At 48.1% G+C, this 22,380-nt stretch overlaps 1 protein-coding gene across 1 annotated transcript; it reads right to left on the reverse strand.

Annotated features, from left to right (window-relative positions):
• Positions 1-7,609: 7,609 nt before the first annotated feature.
• ST6GALNAC1 (ST6 N-acetylgalactosaminide alpha-2,6-sialyltransferase 1) lies at positions 7,610-22,375 on the reverse strand. Its single transcript, XM_021680827.1, has 9 exons — positions 22,207-22,375; positions 10,453-11,125; positions 9,532-9,700; positions 9,217-9,388; positions 8,865-9,003; positions 8,495-8,598; positions 8,235-8,324; positions 8,043-8,142; positions 7,610-7,801 (listed from the first exon to the last, which is right to left on the reverse strand). Exons 1-9 carry the CDS (start codon positions 22,335-22,337, stop codon positions 7,610-7,612), a joined length of 1,770 nt encoding a protein of 589 aa, XP_021536502.1. The 5' UTR covers positions 22,338-22,375.
• Positions 22,376-22,380: the final 5 nt, after the last annotated feature.

Consider the following 22,380-nt stretch of genomic DNA (forward strand, 5'->3'; position numbering starts at 1 on the left):
ATCCCTTGTCATGATTTCTTTTCAGTCTCAGATTGTCCCGTGTGTAGCCAGCGGGAGCTCCTTCAAGCTGGTTTCTATGGTCTTTTGATGTGTTGCCCATGGTTTAAGCACTTCCTTACTTTCTGGGATCATAAGATGCTCCAGGTTCATTTTGTGCCTTCCTTTACCTCAGCTGTGGAACCAGCCATTTTTCTAAAAGGCCCTGGTTCCTTCTTGTGGAAAACAGTGTTTAGGAGCCCATGATCTGGTCCCTACATGTGGTCATTGTTACTGGAGTGTCCTTGTTTCTAGGCCCTTCCAGCTGAGAGAGCGAGGAAAGTGTGTGCGTGCGTGTGCGTGTGTGGGGGGCACGTATCCATATCCCCTTACATCCGAAGCTGCGTCTCACACGTGCATGCTGATGCCTCCATTTCCGGTCCAATATACAAGGTTTGTTGTTAACTATCGTCTGGCCCCTTTCCATATTTATAACTTTATTTTCTTTTTTAAAGAACAAAACAAGAAAAGTACTATTTTCCAAATATAGAAGGGAATGGTGGTAACAATTCTCAGCCCCACTTTGAGCTGTAACAGAATATATAAACATTTTTACATTAACTCCCATGTTCATACTTATCAATACATATATTCACATATTCTGCCACATCTTCTCATGCTAGGGATGTGGACAACAAAGGCAAAAGTAGAAAAGTTAAATCTCCTCACAATTTGCCGCCCATTGACAAATACTTGAGGTGGGCAGAGTGACCTTCCTCCAGGAGCTCAACTGCCTTCATGTTAATACTATGCTGGAGGCAAAGGGCGACCTCCATGTAACATTAGCGCGACCTCCCGGATACTGTAAGTCTTCTTTAAAAATCCCTGTGAGGGGCGCCTGGCTGGCTCAGTCACTAGAGCATGGGACTCTTGATCTCAGGGTCATGAATTTGAGCCCCATGCTGGGTGTGGAGCCTATTTAAAAAACAAAACAAAAGAAAAAAACAATAAAAATCCTTTTGAAACTTCCTTTATCTCTACTCCCCACCCCCCCAAGATATATGTTAGCAATCATCCTCTGAACATATGGCCTACTGATACACATCTGAAGGGTCTCATGAACCTTATCTTAACAGCAGCTAGCCCCTCAAGGTCCTGGAAGCCTTGCTCTAAATTCCTTAAAGACTTACACTATCCCTAACCCCCACTAACTAAAAAGTATATATAATCAGTCATTCATCACAACCCCAGTGCAGCTCTCTCTGTCCATAGGTTCTGTCCCAATGCTTTAATAAAAACACCTTTTTTGGAGGCACCTGGGTGGCTCAGTCATTAAATGTCTGCCTTTGGCTCGGGTCATGATCCCAGAGTCCTGGGATCAAGCCCAACATCAGGCTCCCTGCTCAGCGGGAAGCCTGCTTCTCCCTCTCCCACTCCCCCTGCTTGTGTTCCCTCTCTCGCTGTGTCTCTATCAAATAAATAAATAAAATCTTAAAAAAGAAAGAAAAAAGTTTAAAAAACAAAACAAAACAAAAAACCACTTTTTTTGCACCAAAGACATCTCAAGAATTCCTTCCTTCCTTCTTCTTTCTTCTTTCTTCTTTTTCTTTCTTTCTTTCTTTCTTTCTTTCTTTCTTTTTTTTTTTTTTTAAAGATTTTATTCACTTATTTGAGACAGAGAATGAGAGACAGAGAGCATGAGAGGGAGGAGGGTCAGAGAGAGAAGCAGACTCCCTGCTGAGCAGGGAGCCCGATGCGGGACTTGATCCCGGGACTCCAGGACCATGGCCTGAGCCGAAGGCAGACGCTTAATCATCTGAGCCACTCAGGCGCCCATCTTTCTTTCTTTTACTTTCTTTCTTCTTTCTTTCTTTCTCTTTCCTTTTTTTCTTTCTTTCTTTTCTTTTCTTTCTCTCTTTCTTTCTTTCTTTCTTTCTTTCTTTCTTCTTTTTCTTTCTCTCTTTCTTTCTCTCTTTCTTTCTCCCTTCCTTCCTTAGAAAGAAAGAGAGAGAGAGCACATGAGCACGTGCGTGGGGGGTGGGGATAGGGAGAGAGAGTCCCAGGCAGGCTCCATGCCCAGTGCAGAGCCCCACGTGGGGCTCCATCTCAGGAACATGAGGTCATGACCTGAGCCGAAATAAAGAGTTGGACGCTTAACTGACTGAGCCACCCAGGCACCCCCAAGATACTAGAATCCTTTAAAACTGTCTAGTAATCTTCCCAGAAGACTAGAAGAGGTCTGCTGTGGGTGACACAGATCAACTGACCTGTAGCACCGAAATAAGTAAAGTGCTGTTGCATTTCATTTTGGATATAACTTTCTTTTCTGATAATGAGAAAATTGGTTTCCATTATCCTTAATATATTTACTTATTTGCTTTAATCCTATAATACACTGAAAGTGGTTTCAGCACTGTGTAAAACAAACCTGCCAGTCAGAATTCAATATTTATTTGCAATTCTTTTTGTCTTTAGTCTGAGGACATGTAGTTGAAATATAGTCCTGCACCCCCCACAGCGTCTGCGTGGTTATAACTAACGTTTTAATACAATTAGGTTCCATTTTCTTTTTTTTTTTTAAGAGTTTATCACTTTGTCCATTTTTTTTTCAATTGCTTATCTTTGTATTCCATGTTGGGATTTTCCCCCAATCCTTGCTGATTTTAATGTCCTTTGAGGATTAAGTTTCTGTTTAAGGAAAAAAGAGACAACAGGCTCAAAATGCAGTCCCTTGTTCTACGCCACATGTCAGCAAACCAAGACTTAATATCTAATGTAATTGCAGTTTTAGCTTTTTCCGGATGGTGACCTTTAACAAATCAATCTGGAATTACCTGATCAGCACTCATGAAGCGATCTGCATGATATATGCCACCCTTTCCCACAAAGGAAGGTGACTTTTTCTGAAACAGTCCACTCTTTTGTTAGAAACTGCCCTTCCCCCAGCCATCTTCTGCCTATGAAAGCCTTTTATTTTGTATAGCTCCTGGGAGCTCCTTTCTGTTTGTTAGATGAGATGCTTCCCAATTCGTGGTTGTTAAATAAAGCCAGTTAGATCTTCAAATGTACTCAGTTGGATTTTTTTTTTTTAACAGTACAAAGGCAAAGCTATGCCAAAAGGTACAGTTGGAGAAGTGTCTCTCCCTCCCCACACTCTGTTCTACACTCTCATCCTTTCTGTCCTGTTCCTATTCACCCCTGAAGGGGCTCAGAACAAGCCTTTCCAAAATGTGCCCCTTTGGTTGTGGACTACTTAGAACTGAAGTCAATCAAGACCTGTGGGCTCAAGAGAAAGTTTTGACCTTCCTTTAACTACCTAGAAGAATCTACATTGCAGTTCTTTCCCAGAATAAGAGTTACTTCCAGAGATAAATTTTATTTGAGTGACCCATCTGTATGGCAGGGCAAACATCTAGTTATGAAAGATCTGCTTTTCTCATTGCCCCATGAATTGCCTTCCTTCCCTTTGAAGCCTGAGTTTCCACTCCACTCCTTTGCTCAGGATGGTGATGTGGGAAACAAAGGCAAAAGAAAAAATTAAATTTCCTTTCCTTATAACCTGCAGCCTATTGACAAATACTTGAGGCAGGCAGAGTACAACATTCCTCTAGGAAACTCCCAACTGTCTTAAAGTTGATGCTTTGCTAGAGGAAAAACAACCTTAGCTTGACAATAGCAAGTCTTCTTTAACATATGAAAGTCTTGGGGCACATGGGTGGCTCAGTCGTTAAGTGTCTGCCTTCGGCTCAGGTCATGATCCCAGGGTCCTGGGATCGAGCCCCACATTGGGCTCCCTGCTCGGCGGGAAGCCTGCCTCTCCCTCTCCCACTTTCCCTGCTTGTGTTCCCTCTCTCGCTGTGTCTCTCTCTGTCAAAGAAATAAATAAAATCTTAAAAAAAAATATGAAAGTCTTTTTGGAAGCATCCCTTTTTCTTTACCTTCCCCAACTCCCAAGTATATAATCAGCCATTCCTCACAACCCAGTGCAGCAGCTCTTTCTGCCCATGGGTCCTGTTCCTGTACTTTAATAAAATCCCCTTTTTTGGACCAAAGATGTCCCAAGAATTCTTTCTTGGCTGTCGGCTCTGGACCCCAACACCACTCCAAAATGACATCAAGGGCATACATACCTCATTTTACCTTTCTGTCTTTGAACCTCTCATGTATGTGGGGTTCCCGTACATATGAAATTAAATTAGAGTTTATGCTATTAATCTGTGTCGTGTCAATTTCATTCTTAGACCAGCCAGAAGAACCGTTGAAGGGTAAAGGAAAATTTTTCCTACCCAACACCCGGCTTAGGTAAACAATCTCCCTGGTTTTTGGTATTTGCAAAAGTAAGCAGGCATATGTATATTTGATTTCTTCTTTCCTATGTAAAAGGTATAAATGCTATACTCTTTTCTCTTTTTTAAAAAGATTTTATTTATTTATTTTTGAGAGAGTGAGCAGAGGGAGGAGCAGAGGGAAAGGGACAAGCAAACTCCACTCTGAGCGCAGAGTCCCACGTGGGGCTCATCTCATGACCCTGAGGTCACAACCTGAGCTGTAACCAAGAGTCAGATGCTTAACTGACTGAACCACCCAGGCGCCCCTTGTCTTTATTTTTTGAAAAAAAATTAACAATATACCCTAGAAACCACACCATGTCAGTTCACAGAGATCTTCCTCACTTTATTTCAGCTGTTCAGTCCTCCATTGTGTGGATGTACCATTCTTCATGTTTATATTTCTTATGTTTAAGTACCTCAGCAATTCCCAATATTTTGCAATTTTGAGCAATGCTGCAGGGAACAGCCTTGTGCATATTTATTTTTGTATTGTTGGAGATATATCTTCAGGGTAAACTCCTAGAGAGGGGATTTTTTGGCCAAGAGACTGTTGATTTCTGTGTTAATTTTATATCCTGCTGATGTAGGAAAGACGTTAGGTTCAAAGCCAATGGCCAATAAAGAATTCTTTAGACGTCTCTGTGCAAAAAGGTGGTTTTATTAAAGCAGGGAGACAGGACCCGTGGGCAGAAATAGCTGCACTGGGGTCATGAGGAGTACCACATTATATGCTCTCAAGTTGGGAGGGGATTAGGCACAGCATAACCCTCCCAGGTATTTTGACAACAAGGTTTCCAAGATCCTGAGGGGTCTAGCTATTTTAAGGAAAAGTCATTTATTACTGTTTAGTAAAAACTCAGTCATGAGACTCTTGAGATGTTTATCGGTGGTTCACATGCTTGGGGATGATTGCCAACATGTATCTTGTAGGGTAGAGATAAAGGAAGTTTCCAAAGTTATTTTTATATATTAAAGTAGACTTACAGGATCCTGGGGGTTGGGCTAAGATTGCCTTTGCCCTTAGCAAAGTATTAACATTGAGGCAGCTGAGTTCCTAGAGGAATGTTACTCTGTTTTAAGGACTTGTCAAAGGGCTGTAAGTAGTAAGGAAACTTACTTTTTCTTTTGCCTTTGTTTCCCACATCACTGCTACCTAACTCTATCAACACCATATAGCATATTCTATCATATACTAACAGCAGAGGACCTCCAAATCTACCTTCTCAAATTTAAATTCAGGCTACCCAAACTTAAAGGCTGAGCCTCATTTATCTGGATCCAAAGTGGAGTAAACTGTTGTGTTAGCTCACTCTGGGTGTACCAGTCAAAAGATTTAGAAAAGAGATAATCAGAGGCATAAAGAATTAGAAAATAATCTGTGTGCACGGGGCACCTGGGTGGCTCAGTCGTTAAGCGTCTGCCTTCGGCTCGGGTCGTGATCCCAGGGTGCTGGGATCGAGCCCCACATTGGGCTCCCTGCTCAGTGGGAAGCCTGTTTCTCCCTCTCCCATTCCCCCTGCTTGTGTTCCCTCGCTCGCTGTGTCTCTCTCTGTCAAATAAATAAATAAAATCTTAAAAAAAAAAAAAAAGAATCTATGTGCAGATGATATGATAGGATATCACACCCTTCACAAACAATTACCAGGGAGAGGATATAATGTAGAGAAAATCCACTTACAACAGCAACAAAGATAAAATACTGAGCAGTGCATTCAACGAGGAACGTTCAAAAGCTGTATGAGCAAATATTAAAATACTGAAAGACACAAAAGTAAATTTGGACAAGTGGAGAACCGTCTCTTGCTCTTGGAGAAGAGGACTCAATGTCATACATCTGTCCATTCTTCCCAAGTAAATGTATAAATCTAATGCAATTCCAATTAAAATACCAAAACATTTTTTTCTAGATCCTAAACGGATACTAAAATTCACACGGAGGAATAAACATGTAGGAATAGCTGGGAAAACCTCAAAAAGACAAGCTGAGCATTCCAGAAATAGGTGGGGTGGGGGTGCGCAAGGTGCCGCCACCTGCTGCCCAGATCTGGTACTGCAGCCCTTCTGAGCAAAGCAAATCCTGTCCTATTTGTATTAAATTAGCTTTTGAACTCTGAGTATGAAGTCTAAAAGACAGCTTACTTTTTTTTTTTTTTTTGCCTTCCACAGCCTCCATCTCCTTTATCGGGGGCCTTCATTCGGTTTAGGATCTTTAGAGTTCTTCTGGGCTTCAGATTCCAAATCCCGTAGCTAGAGCTCAAGGGGGTAAGATGAGCTGAAAAGCCTTTGGCTTGGTCCAGATTCTCAACGTGAGGTTTGAGGAAATGCAGGCTGGCAGGAGGATAGAGAACGAAAGGGGAGGAAACTGGGTCCTTGTTGCGTCAGGCTTTTTACAGACAGTAATTTTTAAAATCCTTGCGGAATGGGTACCCTAAAAGTCCTGCTACAAATTATAAAACAGTGACCTCAGGACATGATAGAAGATGTTTTTTCAAGGATGAAATGGTGACTTTCATACAAATATAAAATGAACGCATGTCAAGGATTTCATTTGGTGTATTAATTAATGAAGGAACCAGTAAGATGTAAAAACTGGTTTAAAGGAAGAACCCTGAGTACAGACACACATCGGAAACGCTAACATGAATTTGCTTGTATGTACAAAACAGGTCGCTGCCCCCAGGGGAATCGTCACTGGCATCTTCACTGTACAAGATTTATTTGCATCTCCATGGGCAAGAATTATTTTTATTCCTATCAGTTTTCTGCAACCCAGAGAGTTGTCAAAGAGCTCAAAGACAAGGACAGGTGCAGATCCTTCTAGAATCAGATAAGCCCCGAAGGAAGGTTCCTCTAGACAATCTCTATGAAATTAAGTAAGGCCTTCAAGATTTCACAGCTGCTAAGTACAGATTTGCAATTCGAAACCAAATCTACATGTCTCCATAGGTTCAGACTTTTCTCCGCCAGGGTCAGGCAGCTATTGGACAGTGAAGGGTGATATTCAGCCAAGATTTGCGGTATTGACTGGTCATCACCCCGTTTAGTTCAAATTCCTTGGTCTCAAGACTGGAGTCTTCCCTCCTTTGAACAGAGCCCGAAGCAACATTCCAAGGTCTCCAAAGCCTCAGTCAGTCATTTGGCGTCTTGAAAGTGTCTCCCCCTCGATGCCAGTGTTCCCTAGGGAGTCTGGAGGGGCCGGGAGCCTGGCCTGAGCCCTGGGAAAATGGTGGTAGAATCTCAAGACTCCCACCGTTTCCCCTGCCTTGGAACGGATGAAGAGATTGCTGCGGCCCAGGCTCCAGTCACATCTTTGGTTTGGAAATTATGGGACGCTGATACAGCCGGATTATACCTTCATCATGCAGCCGCTTCCAGAGTGTTCTCTCTAATGGGAAGTCATGGTTGATGTAAAAGATGGTTCGTTTCCAGGACTTATCATAGTAGTGATCAGAAAAGTGCTCGTGGCCCTCGGTGATGAAGCCATAGGCGCTCACCTATGTGAAGGTTGGAGGAGAAATGAGGCCTGAAGTTGCTCCCTCCCAGGCTTGTTCTCATGGGCTGTGTGTTATGGGGGACCCTTCATCGTGGTTGCCTCCCTAGGGGTCCGGGCGCAGGCTCCCTGATGGACACTGGCCTATGTGTGTACGCGCACTCACACCCCTCCCCCGCCCCGGCCGTCGTCCCCTGCTGGGCAGGTCCCGGGATAGGGCTTCCGCTCCTCCAGCAGAGCCTTACCTGGTCACAGAGCTGAAGGGCCGTGAGCAGCAGGAGGGCCCCCGTGGTGGGACGATAGATTCTCCAGTGGCGAGAGTTCAGGGTCTTCGACCTCAGAAACCTGGGAAATAGCCCAGGCCCCAGCGGTCAGGAGGCTGCAGGGATGAGAGGGACCCGATGCCTGCCCCCCGCGCCCTGCCGTTCTGCTCTCACCTGTTCTTCATGTAACGGATTACGTCTGGGTGCAGCAACAGGTACCTGTCCAGCTGCAAGCTTTCCCGGAAAGCCTCCTGGGGCCTGCGCCTGTGGGCGGCAATGGGTCGTTCACCTCCCCCGATGCGGGCCAAGTCTGGCCAGGGCCACGACAGGGGGCCCATCTCCAGGCGATCGCCAAGGCTGTCCCCACCTGTCCAGCCCTTCACAGCCGCTCAATACGCAGCTCGGCCTGGGGTGGGGTAGGGGGCAGTGAGTACCTGAACCAGGAAAGGCTACTTTTCACCAGGGTCTGATTCAGAAGCAGCGCTTCCAGCCACTCATAGTCTCGGGTGCCCTCCAGGAAGTGCAGGTAGCGGACATCCTGAGGACCAATGATAGTGAGCGCTCCAGGAGTCCTGCCTTCAGGCCCCGGGGCTGGGGGGTTGGCGGGGGGGGGGGGTTGGCTCCGACGCCAGGCTGCCCACTTGCTCCTCACAGTCCTGTCTGGCCGTCCTCCCTGCTCTCGCCCCTCGGATGAACAGAGCCCGCGCCAGCCAGACTCCAGACACAGGACACCAGGCTCCCTTTCTCAGCTCGTGCTCCCCATTCAGATTCTGTGGGTGGCCAGGCCAGTTCCTCTGTGCTCACCTTCCCCAGAGGCACGTGCGGGAAACCCCGACCGCCCAAGGCAAGCAGAGACTGCGTTATGGAGAAGGCAGTGAAGCCGTAGAAGGACGTCCGGGTGCCCACATCCTGTTCGTAGCCCTTAGTGATGGCTCCGCTCAGTCTAGGCGGCAAGACAGAACCACACAGGACAGGACCCATGAGTGCCCGAGGGAAAGGCGTGGCGGCGGGCGGGGAAGGAAAAGAGAGATGGGGAGGCAGCAGGTATAACGGGACATTCTCTGGAGAGCCCGGGCATTCGGCCTCGGGGATCCAGGCATAGAACGCCCTACCAGATCTCTCAGTCTGGATGGGGCGCTTGGGGCGGGACGCTTACCGGAACACGTGATCGTGGCTGTCTATCTCCTGGCCCATGTGGGAGTTGTTCAGGATGCCCCCGTTACCCACCACGGCACAGGTGATGCACCGGGAGCTCCCAGCGGGGAGGCTAGCCAGGAGCAGCTGCTGCTGGGGCACCGGAGGGAAGCGAGTCACCACCTTCTGCACCACTGGAACAAGGGGGGCTCCGCTCAGAGCCCTGGAAGCATCAGGGAGGGCCAGCCCATCCTCTTTGCCCGCGCTGGGGCCCCAGGGCAGAGGCAGACCAGAGCCAGAGGCTCCGCTGCCCAGGCTCCTCCCCAGGAAGGCTCACAGGAGTAGTTGAGCTCCATGAAGCCGAAGGGCGGTGCGAAATGCTCCAGGTGCTCCCATTCTCTCTGGTTGAAGCGGCTGGAGTCCAGGAAGAGGGTGAGGTTGGCCAGAAAGAGTTTCTGGAACCAGGGTGACGTGGAGGCCTTGACCTTCACTGAGTCGGGGCAGGTCTACATGCAGGAGGGTGGGTCAGGCAGGGAGAGGCCCAGGAAGGCCATGGCCAGGCCGGGCTCGGGGCAGGGGCAGAAAGTGGGCCTCAACGTCGGGAAGGCACCACCTCTGCTGCCTCTTCCATCCTGTTCGGAGGGCCTGCTGACCCTCCCTCGCCATTGCCCTGGCTGCTGTGGCCCTGAGGGTCCCAGAGAACAGCCCCTTCTTGGGGCTCTAGGGGATGCACCCTGGCGGGCGTGAGGAGGAGGGGGCTATGGGAGAGCCTAGAGCACCGGCCAGGGCCCAGCTGCAGGTCTGTGTAAACATAAGAATTTTGAAGGTTCCCTCCTGAGGCTGGGGGCCCAGGCAGCTTTTCTTAGGGATGGAAGAGAGGGAAGGCTGGGGAATTGTGTGTACGGGGAAGACAAGGCATTCATTCCCAGGAGTCAGGGTCGGGCCTCAGGTTGGGGTGTCCTCGGCTGTTAGTCCTGCCGCTCTGTGCCCCCTCTCAACCCTTGCCCCCTCCCCCTGCCAGAGGATGGCCCCAGAGCAGGTAGCACTCTCTCACCCTGCTCAGGGACCTTCCAGGCCTTCTGGGGGCTCCAGGGCAGGGCTCCTTTCCCTTACCCCTTCCCACGCTATAGGGGAGAGCACGGGGGGTGGGGGTGGGCATGAACAAGGCAAAGCCTGGGAGGTCAGGGAGGTGGGGGGCAGGGACTGGGGGGGCTGTCTGCAGGGCGCTTTGGAGCAGGGAGGTAGTGGCCAGACTCACCGATCTTAGGGCTCCCGTGTCAAAGCTATATTGTTCCTCAAAATCCCACTGGGGCTCAGACTTGAAGTTGGTGGCCCGCAGACTTGGACTTCTCTGTGTGATGCGGCTCTGGAAAGGGGTGGAGGGTGGCGTGGCCCGGGCTTTCTCCCGGTGGGGGACAACCGCTGTGGTCACTCCTTTCATTGTCCTCCCCGGTGACCCTGCTCCTGGCCTGGTCAGCGCCTTGGCCTGGCTTTTCAGCCCGGGTGTCCTTGCTGTGGTCCGCACTTTGCCCTGAGGGTTTGGGGGCTCCCTCCTGGTGGCTGGGGGCTCCTTGTTCTGGTCCTGCCTTCCTTTGATGGTCCTGGCATCCTGACCCCACAGCGACAGTGTCTCTGCCCCGTCAGAGGCCACCCTCCCATCCCGTGCCCTCGGGGGCAGCGTGTCCAGCACGGTGTCCTTCCTCCCCTGACCCCTCGGTGGGGCCCGCCCAGCTGAGGCGGCCACGCTGGCCTCTGCTCTGGTGTCGCTGTGGGTGGGGCAGGCTGTGGCCTGGGCCGGGGGGGCCTGTGTGCTGCTCTCCTGCGCTGACGCCCCCCCCGGGGCCCTTGCCCTTCCTCCCGAGGTGGCGGCCTGCCATGCAGCCTTGTGGAGTGATTCTGGATACCTCTTCTTGCCAAGCATGTGCTGATCCCTAGGGACAGATGTAAATCTGGATTAAGGCCAAGGATCGTATCCACAGGGTGGACGCATAATTAGTATGTTTTCTGGTGCCTTGGGTAGACTTCACACCAGTTTCCCTAAGACATGAAGGCAAGGCATGTCACCGTCCATACCCAAAATTAAGCTGCACCTGTTGGCGATGGGTCTGGAAACTTACCTCTGGCCCATAAAGAGACCGTGGTGGGCTCGCCCTTGGGAGCGTGTGAGCTCCGTGGGCGCAAGGGAAGGGGCTCTGTCTGGGCAGGGGATGGGCCCAAACAGGTAGGCAGAACCCGATTAGTATCTGCCTCGTAGGTCAGACTGAGGAGTTTGGACTTTATCATTCATCTTCTTGTCCAGGGGGAGCTACTGAAGAATTTCAGCTGGGAGATGGGGGTACTGGATCAAGAGGGTGGGGCACAGTAGCTGAATTCCAGCCTGGCAGTGCTTTTTTCTAGCATCAGGAGAAGATTGACGCGGGCTGCCTTGTCTGGCTTCTGGCACTCCAGGTTTTTGGCTCTGAGGATTAGATTTCCTTTCTTTTTATTTCCCCCTTTTGGGGGAGGCTGCCAAAAGTATCCCTTAATTTATGCAAATTAGCATCAGGTGTTCTGCTGAGGAAAGCGTGGGTCCTCCGCTGTGCAGGTTTCTCTAACTGGACTTCGAGGTGGGTTCTCTGTGCTACACAGGTTTTGGGGGGGCTCCTGGGAGTCTTGGGGAAAAGAATCATCCTCTCTGGGGACCCATAGCCATCACCCTCATGGATTTCCAGGTGTCCTTAACTCCCGCTCCTTTCCCTGACATCCTAGGCCTCCCTAGCACCTTGATCACCCTTGTCCCAAGCAGTTCTCTTTTGTCTGCTTCTATCATTCTTCTTCCAAGCCATATCATCACAGACTTACTGAGGCCCCAGAGAGAGAACATGAAATGTGCAGCCAGAGAGACCCGAGTGAGAATCCTTAGCACTTCCATTTATTAGCTGGTGTGACTGGGAGAAATTTTCACCCGCCTGACCCTGGGTTTTTTTATCTATAAAACTGGCCGCTGCCTTTTGCTTCTGCAAGAAGTCTGCTGTGAGCATTAACTGACAACATGTGTTTAGCCTCTGGCACAAAATACATGCTCAGATAACAAGTTCCCGGCTCCTCAGCCCTGCCGTGGTGCTCTGTTCCCAGTGACTCTTGATTTGTCCTGCGCAATGTGGGGGTCTCCTGAGTCTGGTCTCCTCCTTATCTGGTTGCAGCTTCGACTCCCTGCCTCCCAACTCTGTGGCCACTAATTTGTTCTTTTATGCAGCAAATATTTATTGAGCACCCTCTATGGACGCTGTGCTAGTTACTGGGGCCTGGGTGATGAGCGCAACCAGACACATTCCTCCCCCCCCCACGGAGCCCAGGATATAAAGGGACAACAGATCGTCACACAGGTAGACGTCAAGTTGTAACCCGGACACATGCTGGGGAATGGGCGAGCACGAAGAAGCCATGGGAGGGAGGTAGCCTGACCCAAGCTCCGTTTCCTGTGACGACGTGAAGGCTAGAATCCTACGTGTGGTCAAATTGGGCGTGTTTGGGAATTGTATTTGTTCAAGGGCAATGTCAAGCTCCTCCCCAAATCGCAAACTTGGAGGAGGCAGAGATCACTCTAAGCAGTCCTTACTACGAAGCCCACCACGATGCCACATCATCACATCGGTGCTTCCGAAAAGCTTTCTGAGCCCACCAGGAAATGGATTTAAACAAACTGAATAGAATAGACCCTGAAATATGTAACAGGTGAAACATCTCATTCAACAGACGTTCAGTAAATGTCTAGTGCAATGTGCTGTGTAGGTCCTGGGAATACAGATTTGAATAAGGCACAGACCTTCACCCGCAGAGTACACTGTGGTCACTGTTATTAAAGGTGGAAGACAGAGGAGACTTTCATCACTAGAAGAATACAGGGCTGGCCCGGGTGGTGGTATGTGCACTAGGCAGATTACCTCTGTCACTCCTTCCTCATTTAGGGCCTCCCTCCTGCATCGTGGCCAGCCCTCTGGTGGATACTGTATTTCCTGCTTCCTGGGCCCCAGGGAAGCACATTTATTCAGGTCTTCCAGGAAGGGCACTCTCTGTCCTGACCTTGAAACAGACAGAGGATCTAACTTCTCTGGAGGTTGTTAGGGAAAAGGCTAACAGTGGGGCCTTCCTCCTTGGAGCACACACATTTTTAACTGTCCTCACGTAGCAAATGCCTCTTTGCTCAAAGAAGTAACTTGGAGGAGAGGTATCCCAGACCAGAAAGGAGAGAAAGGCTGGACTGTGACATGAAGCAGCCTGGAAAAGCTAACAGCCTTCAAGACTTTAAGCCGTTATTCCTTTTTTTGTTTTCCGTTTTTAACTAAGAAAAAAAATATGGGGGTTTGGATTTATCATAAGGCTAGAAAATGTCTTGAGGAGCCCAAGAGCAAGATGTGGTTGAGCCTCTAGAACGGTCTGGAACCTGGAGTCTCTCTCTTAGGCTGCTTTCTGCTCTCTGCTCCTCAGCCCTCATGGCGGAGGAGGATGGCCACCCCATAACACCTGCTTCAGGGACCGAAGACTCTCTGCTCCCAGTTTTTAATTTTTATGGTTCTGGCCCACTTGTGTCCTTTCCTGTCCCTGGTAACATGGCAAGTGACATGGATCCTGGGGTCCACCCTGTACACGAGAGGAGGATAGTCTCAAAAGAGAGGGTTGTTGGCTCATGAACTGGGTAGACATCCCTAAAGTGTCCATTCTGAAAAGATACCATCCATGCAGAGTGGAAAACCTGAGTTAGTCCTGAACATAGTCTTTTTTTTCTTTTTTTAATTTATTTATTTGAGAGAGAGAGAGTGAGCTCTCAGAGAGGGGCAGAGGGAGAGGGAGAAGCAGGCTCACCGCGGAGCAGAGCGCCCGATGCAGGGCTCGATCCCAGGACCCCGGGATCATGACCTGAGCCGAAGGCAGACAATTAACCGACTGAGCCACCCAGGCACCCCCATCCAGAACATATTCTTGAGGGATTTGGGCCACCTTTGTTTTGGTGCTGTGAAGTTTGAGTACGGTGAGACTCACTCTTCTCCCCTTCAGTGGCATAACTGAGCTGAAGCTCCCAGCCCGGAGGTACAGCAAAGGCCTAGGTGTTTACTCCAATAGCAAACAGCTCTCGTTACTCAGCCGGGAACCTCGAATTCACCTCCCCCTGCATTTCCCACCCCCAAACCACAAGAAGCCTCTAGAAGTTTTCCTTCCAAAGTGCAAGCACCTTTGCATGGCTGTGATCGGGGAGATGGTGCGGCAGGGTGGTCTTCTCCACTAGACTTCTCAGACAGCTGGCCCTCGGGGACGGAGCACCCCAAGCTCCTCTCTGCAGTCCTTCCCAGAGGCAGGAGGCACAAGGTCCCTGGCGGGTTACTGAGGACTCCTTTACGTTTTACAGGGAGTCGTAGCAATGACCCAGCTACTGACAAAATTATGTAATTAAGTTTCATTTCAATTCCCTATAATTAAACACAACTATGATTGCTAGGAATGTGGGTGTTTACGTAGGCATTTCCTTATGCTCATGCATGGTATTTACTGAATGCTCAAATTCCTTCCGTCCATATGGTGAGTGCCCTGCATTCGTCTTGTCCAGACCCTGGGTAATCCTGGATTTAAACACCACGAGCAAGGCCAGGGTAGGGTGAGGGGGGAACCTGTTTTCTATTAGGGTTCAGAGGGATAGGCAAGTCATGCAGGGGTCACATGCAAGCAAAAAACAACTCAATATCAAATCTGATCTATTTGGGAGATAAAAATAAAAAATGCTGCACTTCAAAAAATAAATTTATCATTAACAGGGTTCACATGGCTCTATGCAATAAATGAAGTGGGTACAAAAGAATAATTATCTGGCATCCTCTTCCCTCTAAATTCTGAACTACACAACACCACAGGGGACCTGGAAGCAAAGAAATGGCAAAAGGCTCAAAGTTTATTTATACTTGAAGCCATGAAAAGACTGTTGGCGAAAGAGCACTATTCTCCCTTGAATATAGCACAGCTAATCCTTGAACAGTGTGCGGGTTAGGGGCACCGACCCACACACCATCGAAAATCTGCATGTAACTCTTGACTGCCCCAGAACTTAACTACTCATAGCCTGCTGTCGACCAGAATCCTTACCAATAGCATAAACAAGTCAACACATATTTTGTATATGTATTATGTACATATTCTTACAATACAGTCAGCTAGAGAAAAGAAAATGTCATTCAGAAAATCATAAGGAAGAGAAGATACATGTACAGTACTGTACTGTAAAAAAATCCATGTATAAACGGACCCATGTGGCTCAAAACATATTGTTCAGTGGTCAACAGTATCTACTAGAAATAGGATAGGGGGTGTTGAAAGTGTCTCACACGTGGAAGAGGTCGTCCAAACAAATTTAGCAATGACACCCTGAATCAAAGGCCACTAATAAAACCAGTAGGACTAGAAGATTATTTCATCAAGGAGAAGACAAGAACTCAAAAAACCTCCTTGATGATCTTGCAATTCCACTTCGAGATATTTATCCAAAGAAAATAAAAACACTAACCTGAAAAGACATACGCGCCCCTGTGTTCACTACAGCATTATTTACAATAGCCAAGATATGGAAGCAGCCCAAGTGTCCATCAACAGATGAATGGATATATATATAATGGAATATTGCTCAGCCAGAAAAAAGAATGAGGTCTTGCAGCAACATGGATGGACATAGAGGGTATTATACTAATGAAATAAGCCCGACAAAGACAAATACCATATGATTTCTCTTATATGTGGCATCTCAAAAACAAATAACAAACGAAACAAAACAGAACTATTTCTGTATCTCATAGATACAGCGAGTAGAGTGGGTTGCCACTGTGGTGGGGGGGGATGGGAGGTGGGTGGGGGATGGGAGAATTAGGTAAAAGGGATTAGGAAAGACAATCTCTCCGTAATAAAATAAACAAGACACGGGGATATAAAGTACAAGCCTGGTGAATATAGTCAATAATATTGTAACAACTTCGTATGGTGACAAATGGAAACTAGCCTGATGGTGAGCATTTCATAATGTACATAAATATTCAATCATTATGTTGTACACCTGAAACTGATATACAGTATTGTATATCAGTTATTCTTCAACGAAACCCAAAAAACCAAAACCCCTTTGATTTCCTAAATAATTCTGGGCTCTGCCATTCAGTGGAACAGACACTGGAAAAGACTCCAGGCTAGGCAGCCCTGCCCTGTGGTGAGTGGCCGGGTGGCCGGTCACACACATGCCTCCAACTGGCGTCCTCACAACCTGGACCCCCTCCCCCACCAGCACTGCCTTTCCTCACCCCCCGCTGAGGACCCTCCAGTGATGGGCAGCTCTCATCTCCAGTACCCCACATTGTTGTTAGCCCAGGCTGGAGCTGGTGTCCACATAGCTCTTTAGGGGCTCTGGTCTTATCTGAAACGGGAACCAGTCATTCTGTTTCCCCCAGCCCCAAACTTTGCAGTATATTTTCCCCAGGAAATCCCAAAACTTTTTGCACGGTTTACATTTTAGAACTTTACTTTGACACTTTAGATGTGTCCGCAAGTTGCTTCGATCACCAAAAGCTGTACTTTGCCTTAATCAGCCTTAATTCTCTTTGTAGGCTGGGAAAAAAAAACAAAAAAACCCCCGGAAATCTGTATTCTGTTGTTATTCCAAATGTTCTTTTTTCAAATCAAAGCCAATTCTCTTATTTGTTTAGTTTCTGGCTAGTTAAATCCTAATGGGGGACAATATAAATATGGGAACAGAAGAGGAAAAACACATCTAAGCCACTGTTCCTAGTGCTTTAGTAGCTGGATCCAATTTCCAAAGCTCTCCCCCAACAGAGGGGCCCAGAGCATTCTCTGAAATCCCTTTCATCGAACCATGGCCCGGGAGATGGGAAGCTGGTTTAAAATTTGGACGTGCTCCCTCCCTATGATACACAAACACAGACACAAACACATAGCTCTCACCACAGGGGTGAGCCTTGAGAGTTAAGGAGAGTAGGGAAGACCTTGAACAGGGTGGTGGTGGGTGGGACGGAGGTAACTGGGGAAGAAAATGTTTTAAACAAAACAATGGCAGGTACATAAAGGTCCAGAATCACAGATACAAGACGAGACCACGTGGTCCCGTGGCTGGGAAACTCTCCCCTTGAACCAAGATTGTTTAAAGCAAAGTCAGTTATCGCCTGGATCTGGTACCTCGCTTAGCTCTTTTGGGACTAATCACACCTGCGAGTAAACTTTGTTTCAGGGGTTAGCCCGAGTCCTGGTAACATTTTTAGCCTGGCATGCTTGAGATAGTGACCTTGGGGGAAAATAACATTCCTCCCCTTTGCCATCCCTCTGCCCAAGAGAGGAACGAGAAGAACAAGGGAGTCCAGTGGGCAGCTACCCCTGCCCTCCGTTGGGGCCGGAAGGGCTCCCTGAGAAGCTGCCAAACCCCACAAGCATGGTGGCACTTAAGAACTTGAGGATCAGGCTTCCTGACAGCTCAGAGCGGGCTGCCCGTCTCCTGCGAGAAAAAAAAAGAAAACTAAGTTCTTGGCACTTGGCAAACGGGCGGTGGTGCACACTGGGGCAGGAAGGAGCCTGCTTGAGTTCCAGCCAGACCACTAACCAGCCCTCTGTGTGACTTTGGGCAAGTCACAGAACGCTTAGAGCCCCTGTTTTCTCATCCATTAGATGGGAATCCTTTTTTTTTTTAAGATTTTATTTATTTATTTGACAGAGAGAAAGAGAGAACACGAGCAGGGGGAGTGGCAGAAGGAGAGGGAGAAGCAGGCTCCCCGTTGAGCAAGGAGCCTGATGACACGGGGCTCGATCCCAGGACCCTGGGACCGTGACCTGAGCTGAAGGCAGACGCTTCACCGACTGAACCACCCAGGCGCCCCTAGATGGGAATCTTAATACCAGTCTCACAATACCGTTGTGAGGACTTCACGGTGTATAAAAGGCACTTGGAAAAATACCACGTTATACAAGTGGGTCAGGTGCTAACGTGTATGACACACAGCGACCGTCAGAGTCCCCAACCGCTCCCATTTGGGTTCACGTGTCCAGACATGAAAGCCTGAAAGGGCAACAGGCGTCAAGGCCATGGGTAAATGGTATTTCATTTACAGCACTAAACCACTTAATTGAGAAGTCAAGAAGTGGCAGGTAGGCATGTGGCTTAGAAATAGGATGGTAAATACCAAAAGAAAGAGCAGAAAGAATTGAAGTAGGTACCTTGGGAATCAGGATTCTGGACTAGGGAGAAGGCATGGGCACCACTCAATGTTGATGTAAAATTTGCAATACTATTTGGAACACGTGCATGTCAGCTTAATAATAAAAAAAATAAATAAAGGGAGAAACATGAAAACTAAATGAGACATCTTATCGAAAATTCATTGAAAATTTGAAAATGCAATGCAACATTTAGTCCACAGATATTTACTGAGTGGTGACTAGATGCCAGGCATTTAGAACTATCTGTTAAGGATTAAAGATGAGAGAGCAATGGTCACTGATCTTAAGAAGCCCCAAATCTAAGAGGGGAGCAGACATGAACATAAATAGCTGCTATAAAGAGTTAGCGGTCCGATGCTATTAGTCAAATGTGTGGGAGAGAGTGTAGATACAACCTAGGGACAGGGTTCTGCTGGGGGGGACGGGCACTTCACTATGGAGGTGGTACCTAAGTGGGTCTTTTGTTCCCGAATCTTTCTTCAGAAACGAACTTTGCTGAATTACTCTTCCTTTTATAAAAGCAATGTGTGCTCATTACCGAAAAAGCAGAAAAGGAATTTAAGCAGAAAAGGTTATCAGCCTGTGATTGTAACCCCGCAAAGAATCTGCTGGTGGCACCTTAGGGCGTGCACATCCAGATCCCCTTTCCTATGCCTATTAGACTTACAAATGTAGTCGTTTACTATGTTGGAATGTTATTTAATTGTTTTCCTCCTTATATTCTCTCCCTTTCCCACCGGTGCCCACTTCTCACCCACCAGCAGCTGTTAGGAGCCCCATGTTCATTGCCTCCATGGACACATGTGGCCAATAAGAGCTGGAAAGTAAAGGACGTCCTACAGGACCTCTGGCTTCCCTCCATACCTAAGCCCTAAAGCGGGGAGAAGATTTGGTGGAATAGATAAATGTCTCGGAGAAAGATTTCTCTGTTTCCTCCCTAGAAAGGTTCCTTTGGGTGAGGAGGAGGGAGAGGACAAGGGAGAGAAGAGAGGGATCTGTGGGTCCCAAGGTTGGAGGGTTCCTGCACCCTACTTCCTTGTAGTGTTCCTAGGGTCTAATAAGACCCCGAGAGGAAATGACAGCATGCTGATCCCAGGAAGACAGTGTCCGAAAATTCTCACACCTAAGCAGGTGGACATGAAAGAGCCAAGAGGCAGAGGCGATGGATGTCTCAAGGGCAACACGATGGCTAAGAATCAGCTGCCCCCACCCAGGCCCTGGCACCGCATCAGGTATCCAGGAGCCCTTGATGCCATCCTGGGAAGGGGGACAGAGGACCAAGAACGGCTGAGATTAGGTTTCCCTGAAGCTCGGTGAATGGGGGTCCAGGATTGGAAATCGGGAAGTTATAGAAAATGAAGTTATGTTTCTTAGACCAAAAGAAAAGAAAAGAAAAAGAAAATCCATAGCCCTGATTTTACAGCTCACTCTTAACCATCAGCTCTACAGCCAACACAAGGCATAGAGTCTTCAAAGGCAAATTCATTCCAGACCAGGAAACCTAAGCAGGTAGAGACATGGTCTCAGTTGTATCTACATATTCGGGAGCACCCTGGAGACTGGGACCAAATTAAGAAGATATGAGAGGTAGTCCAATACCTTCGGTTTGAAATCATCCTATTTGTTGCCAAATCCAGCCGGTCTGACTTATTCTCAGTCCTTTCTCCCTAACGTCCTTCCGCCAGAGCCTCCCCGCCCAGGGCTCCTACCCTAAACCATTGTAGGAGCCTCCAACCCAGCCCCCCTGAGACCACCTTCCCCCCCACTGCCTACCCTATAATCTGGTAGCAGAGGAGTTTGCACAACGCACAAATGTCATCAAGTTCCTCCCTTACGGCTAAAGTTTTCCGTAGCCGTAGAATAAAATTTAAACTGTTGGTACGTTACTGATGGCCACGCATTTACTCTTTCATCAACAACCATTTAAAAAACACCGAATTAGGCCTGCCCTGTGTCCAGGACCTGTTCAAATTACTGAGGAAAGAGACAAATAAGACCATCCCTACGCCCAGGAAATTCATTGTCTGGCAGGAAACAAACACACTTTGGGTTCCTGACAACGGGTTCTGATGGGTGTGATAGAGGAAGCCGGGCTGGAGTGGGGGGTGAGGGAGTGGCGAGGTCTGGGGGAGTGACGCCATCCTGGGGCTGTGACTGGGAACGTGGACTCTGGAGCTAGCTGGCTTGGGTCTGAACTTAAGTGACCAGGGTGACCCTGGATAATTTGCCTAACCTCTCTTATCTGCAAAAGACGGTGTTGTTAATAATAGTATTTACCCCAAAGCCTTGATATGTGGTCGCTAGTCAGGGGTTTTGGAGACCAGTGCCTGGCATGCCAAGCCCCCAGTCAGCATGAGTTACGTTAGTCATCAGCCTCCCCGCGTCCACACCATTGCTCCGGCTGCTTTCTTATTGTGCAATGTTCCTGCGTGCTGGAATGTCACACTGCCTTCAGGAGCTCTACAAACACCACTGTCTCCAGGATGTTCTCACCCTGCCCCCCAGGGTTGAAATGACTCTTTCCAATTTGCTCCCATAGCACTTGACACATGTGACTTAACTGCGGTGATTTATCACGACTACTAATATCACGCACCCTCTCTGGTCTATGTCGTTCTGCTCCATTAGACTTTGAGTCTCTTGAGAGTCAACACATCCAAGGGAGTGGAGAAGCAAAACATCAGGGTTTGAATCCTGGCCCTGTGACTTCCTAGTGGGGTGACCTTGGGCGGTTCACGTCAGCTCTCTGTGTCTCCGTATATTCATAACCATCAGAATTAGTTAATGTACATAAGGCACTTAGAATAGAAGTGTTGCCTACAATTACGTAATAATTATATGTACACCAAAGAATCAAGTGTGGTCACCCCTTAAGAGTGGGTAGACATGGGGATGTGATGGAGAGACCTTCACTTCTTGCTTGGATTTTTCTAAACATTATGAGAGCATGTATTACTTTCAAAAAAATTTAGGAACAGTGAAATAGGGACACCTGGGTGGCTCAGGCAGTTAAGCATCTGCCTTCGGCTCAGGTCTTTATCCCAGGGTCCTGGGATCGAGTCCCACATCGGTCTCCCTGCTCAGCGAGGATCTAGCTTCTCCCTCTGCCTGCTCTGTCTGTGGCTCTCTCTGCTTATGCTCTTTCTCTCTCACAAATAAATAAATTAATTAAAAAAAAAAAGAACAGTGAAATAAAGTCGTTCCAAAAAAACTTGAGTCTGGAAAGAAAAGGGTCTTCCTCTGCTGGAGATGTGTTGATTTTACAAGAAAACTGGTCTATAAGGTCCTTTTGAAGGATGAACTTAGAGCCCAGATTTAAGCTAAGTGAGAGGTCTCCCATTTTCTGACCAACTCCTCAGGGAGAGTGTGATTTGGAAGTGAATGGCATCCACGGGATAAATCTTTTGCTTTAGGACGCGGCGAATGGCACGTGAAAACTATCCCCAAAGTTGCCATTATTACTCACAGTCCCGGAGGGGAAGTTGTCTCCTGTCTGGGCCTTCCGGAGACCCAGACCCATAGTTTGCCAGCCCCTGCCCGCGTTTCCCCTGGACATGCCGCCAGGCATCCGGACACCTTGGTTTTCCCACTCCTGCCCCCTGTGTGTCCCCTTGGTGCCCCCTTGGATCTTCCTTGCCAGTGGTTGTTGACAACATTCCTGATTCCTGACACCTCGTGTGGACATGGTAGTGTCTCAGAGCTCCCTGGGCTTCCCTGGGCTAGAGTCTTTTAACGTGCCTCCAATAAATTATGAGGAATTTGGAAAGGGTCAGAACCTTACCTGGAAGGTTTTGTATTGGGCTCCTTCATAAAGGAGGGCAGCATGAAGATGAAGAAGACCAACACGGCCAAAACCAAGAGCCATTTGGTGGCATGGTCCAGACGACTGAGTCGAGGCAGCCAGGTCCTCATGGTGGTGAGTCAGGCGCTGCAAGAAGGTTCTGCATATCCTGGA

Source organism: Neomonachus schauinslandi, chromosome 15, assembly GCF_002201575.2.
Source record: "Neomonachus schauinslandi chromosome 15, ASM220157v2, whole genome shotgun sequence".
In the NCBI taxonomy this organism is placed as follows: domain Eukaryota; kingdom Metazoa; phylum Chordata; class Mammalia; order Carnivora; family Phocidae; genus Neomonachus; species Neomonachus schauinslandi.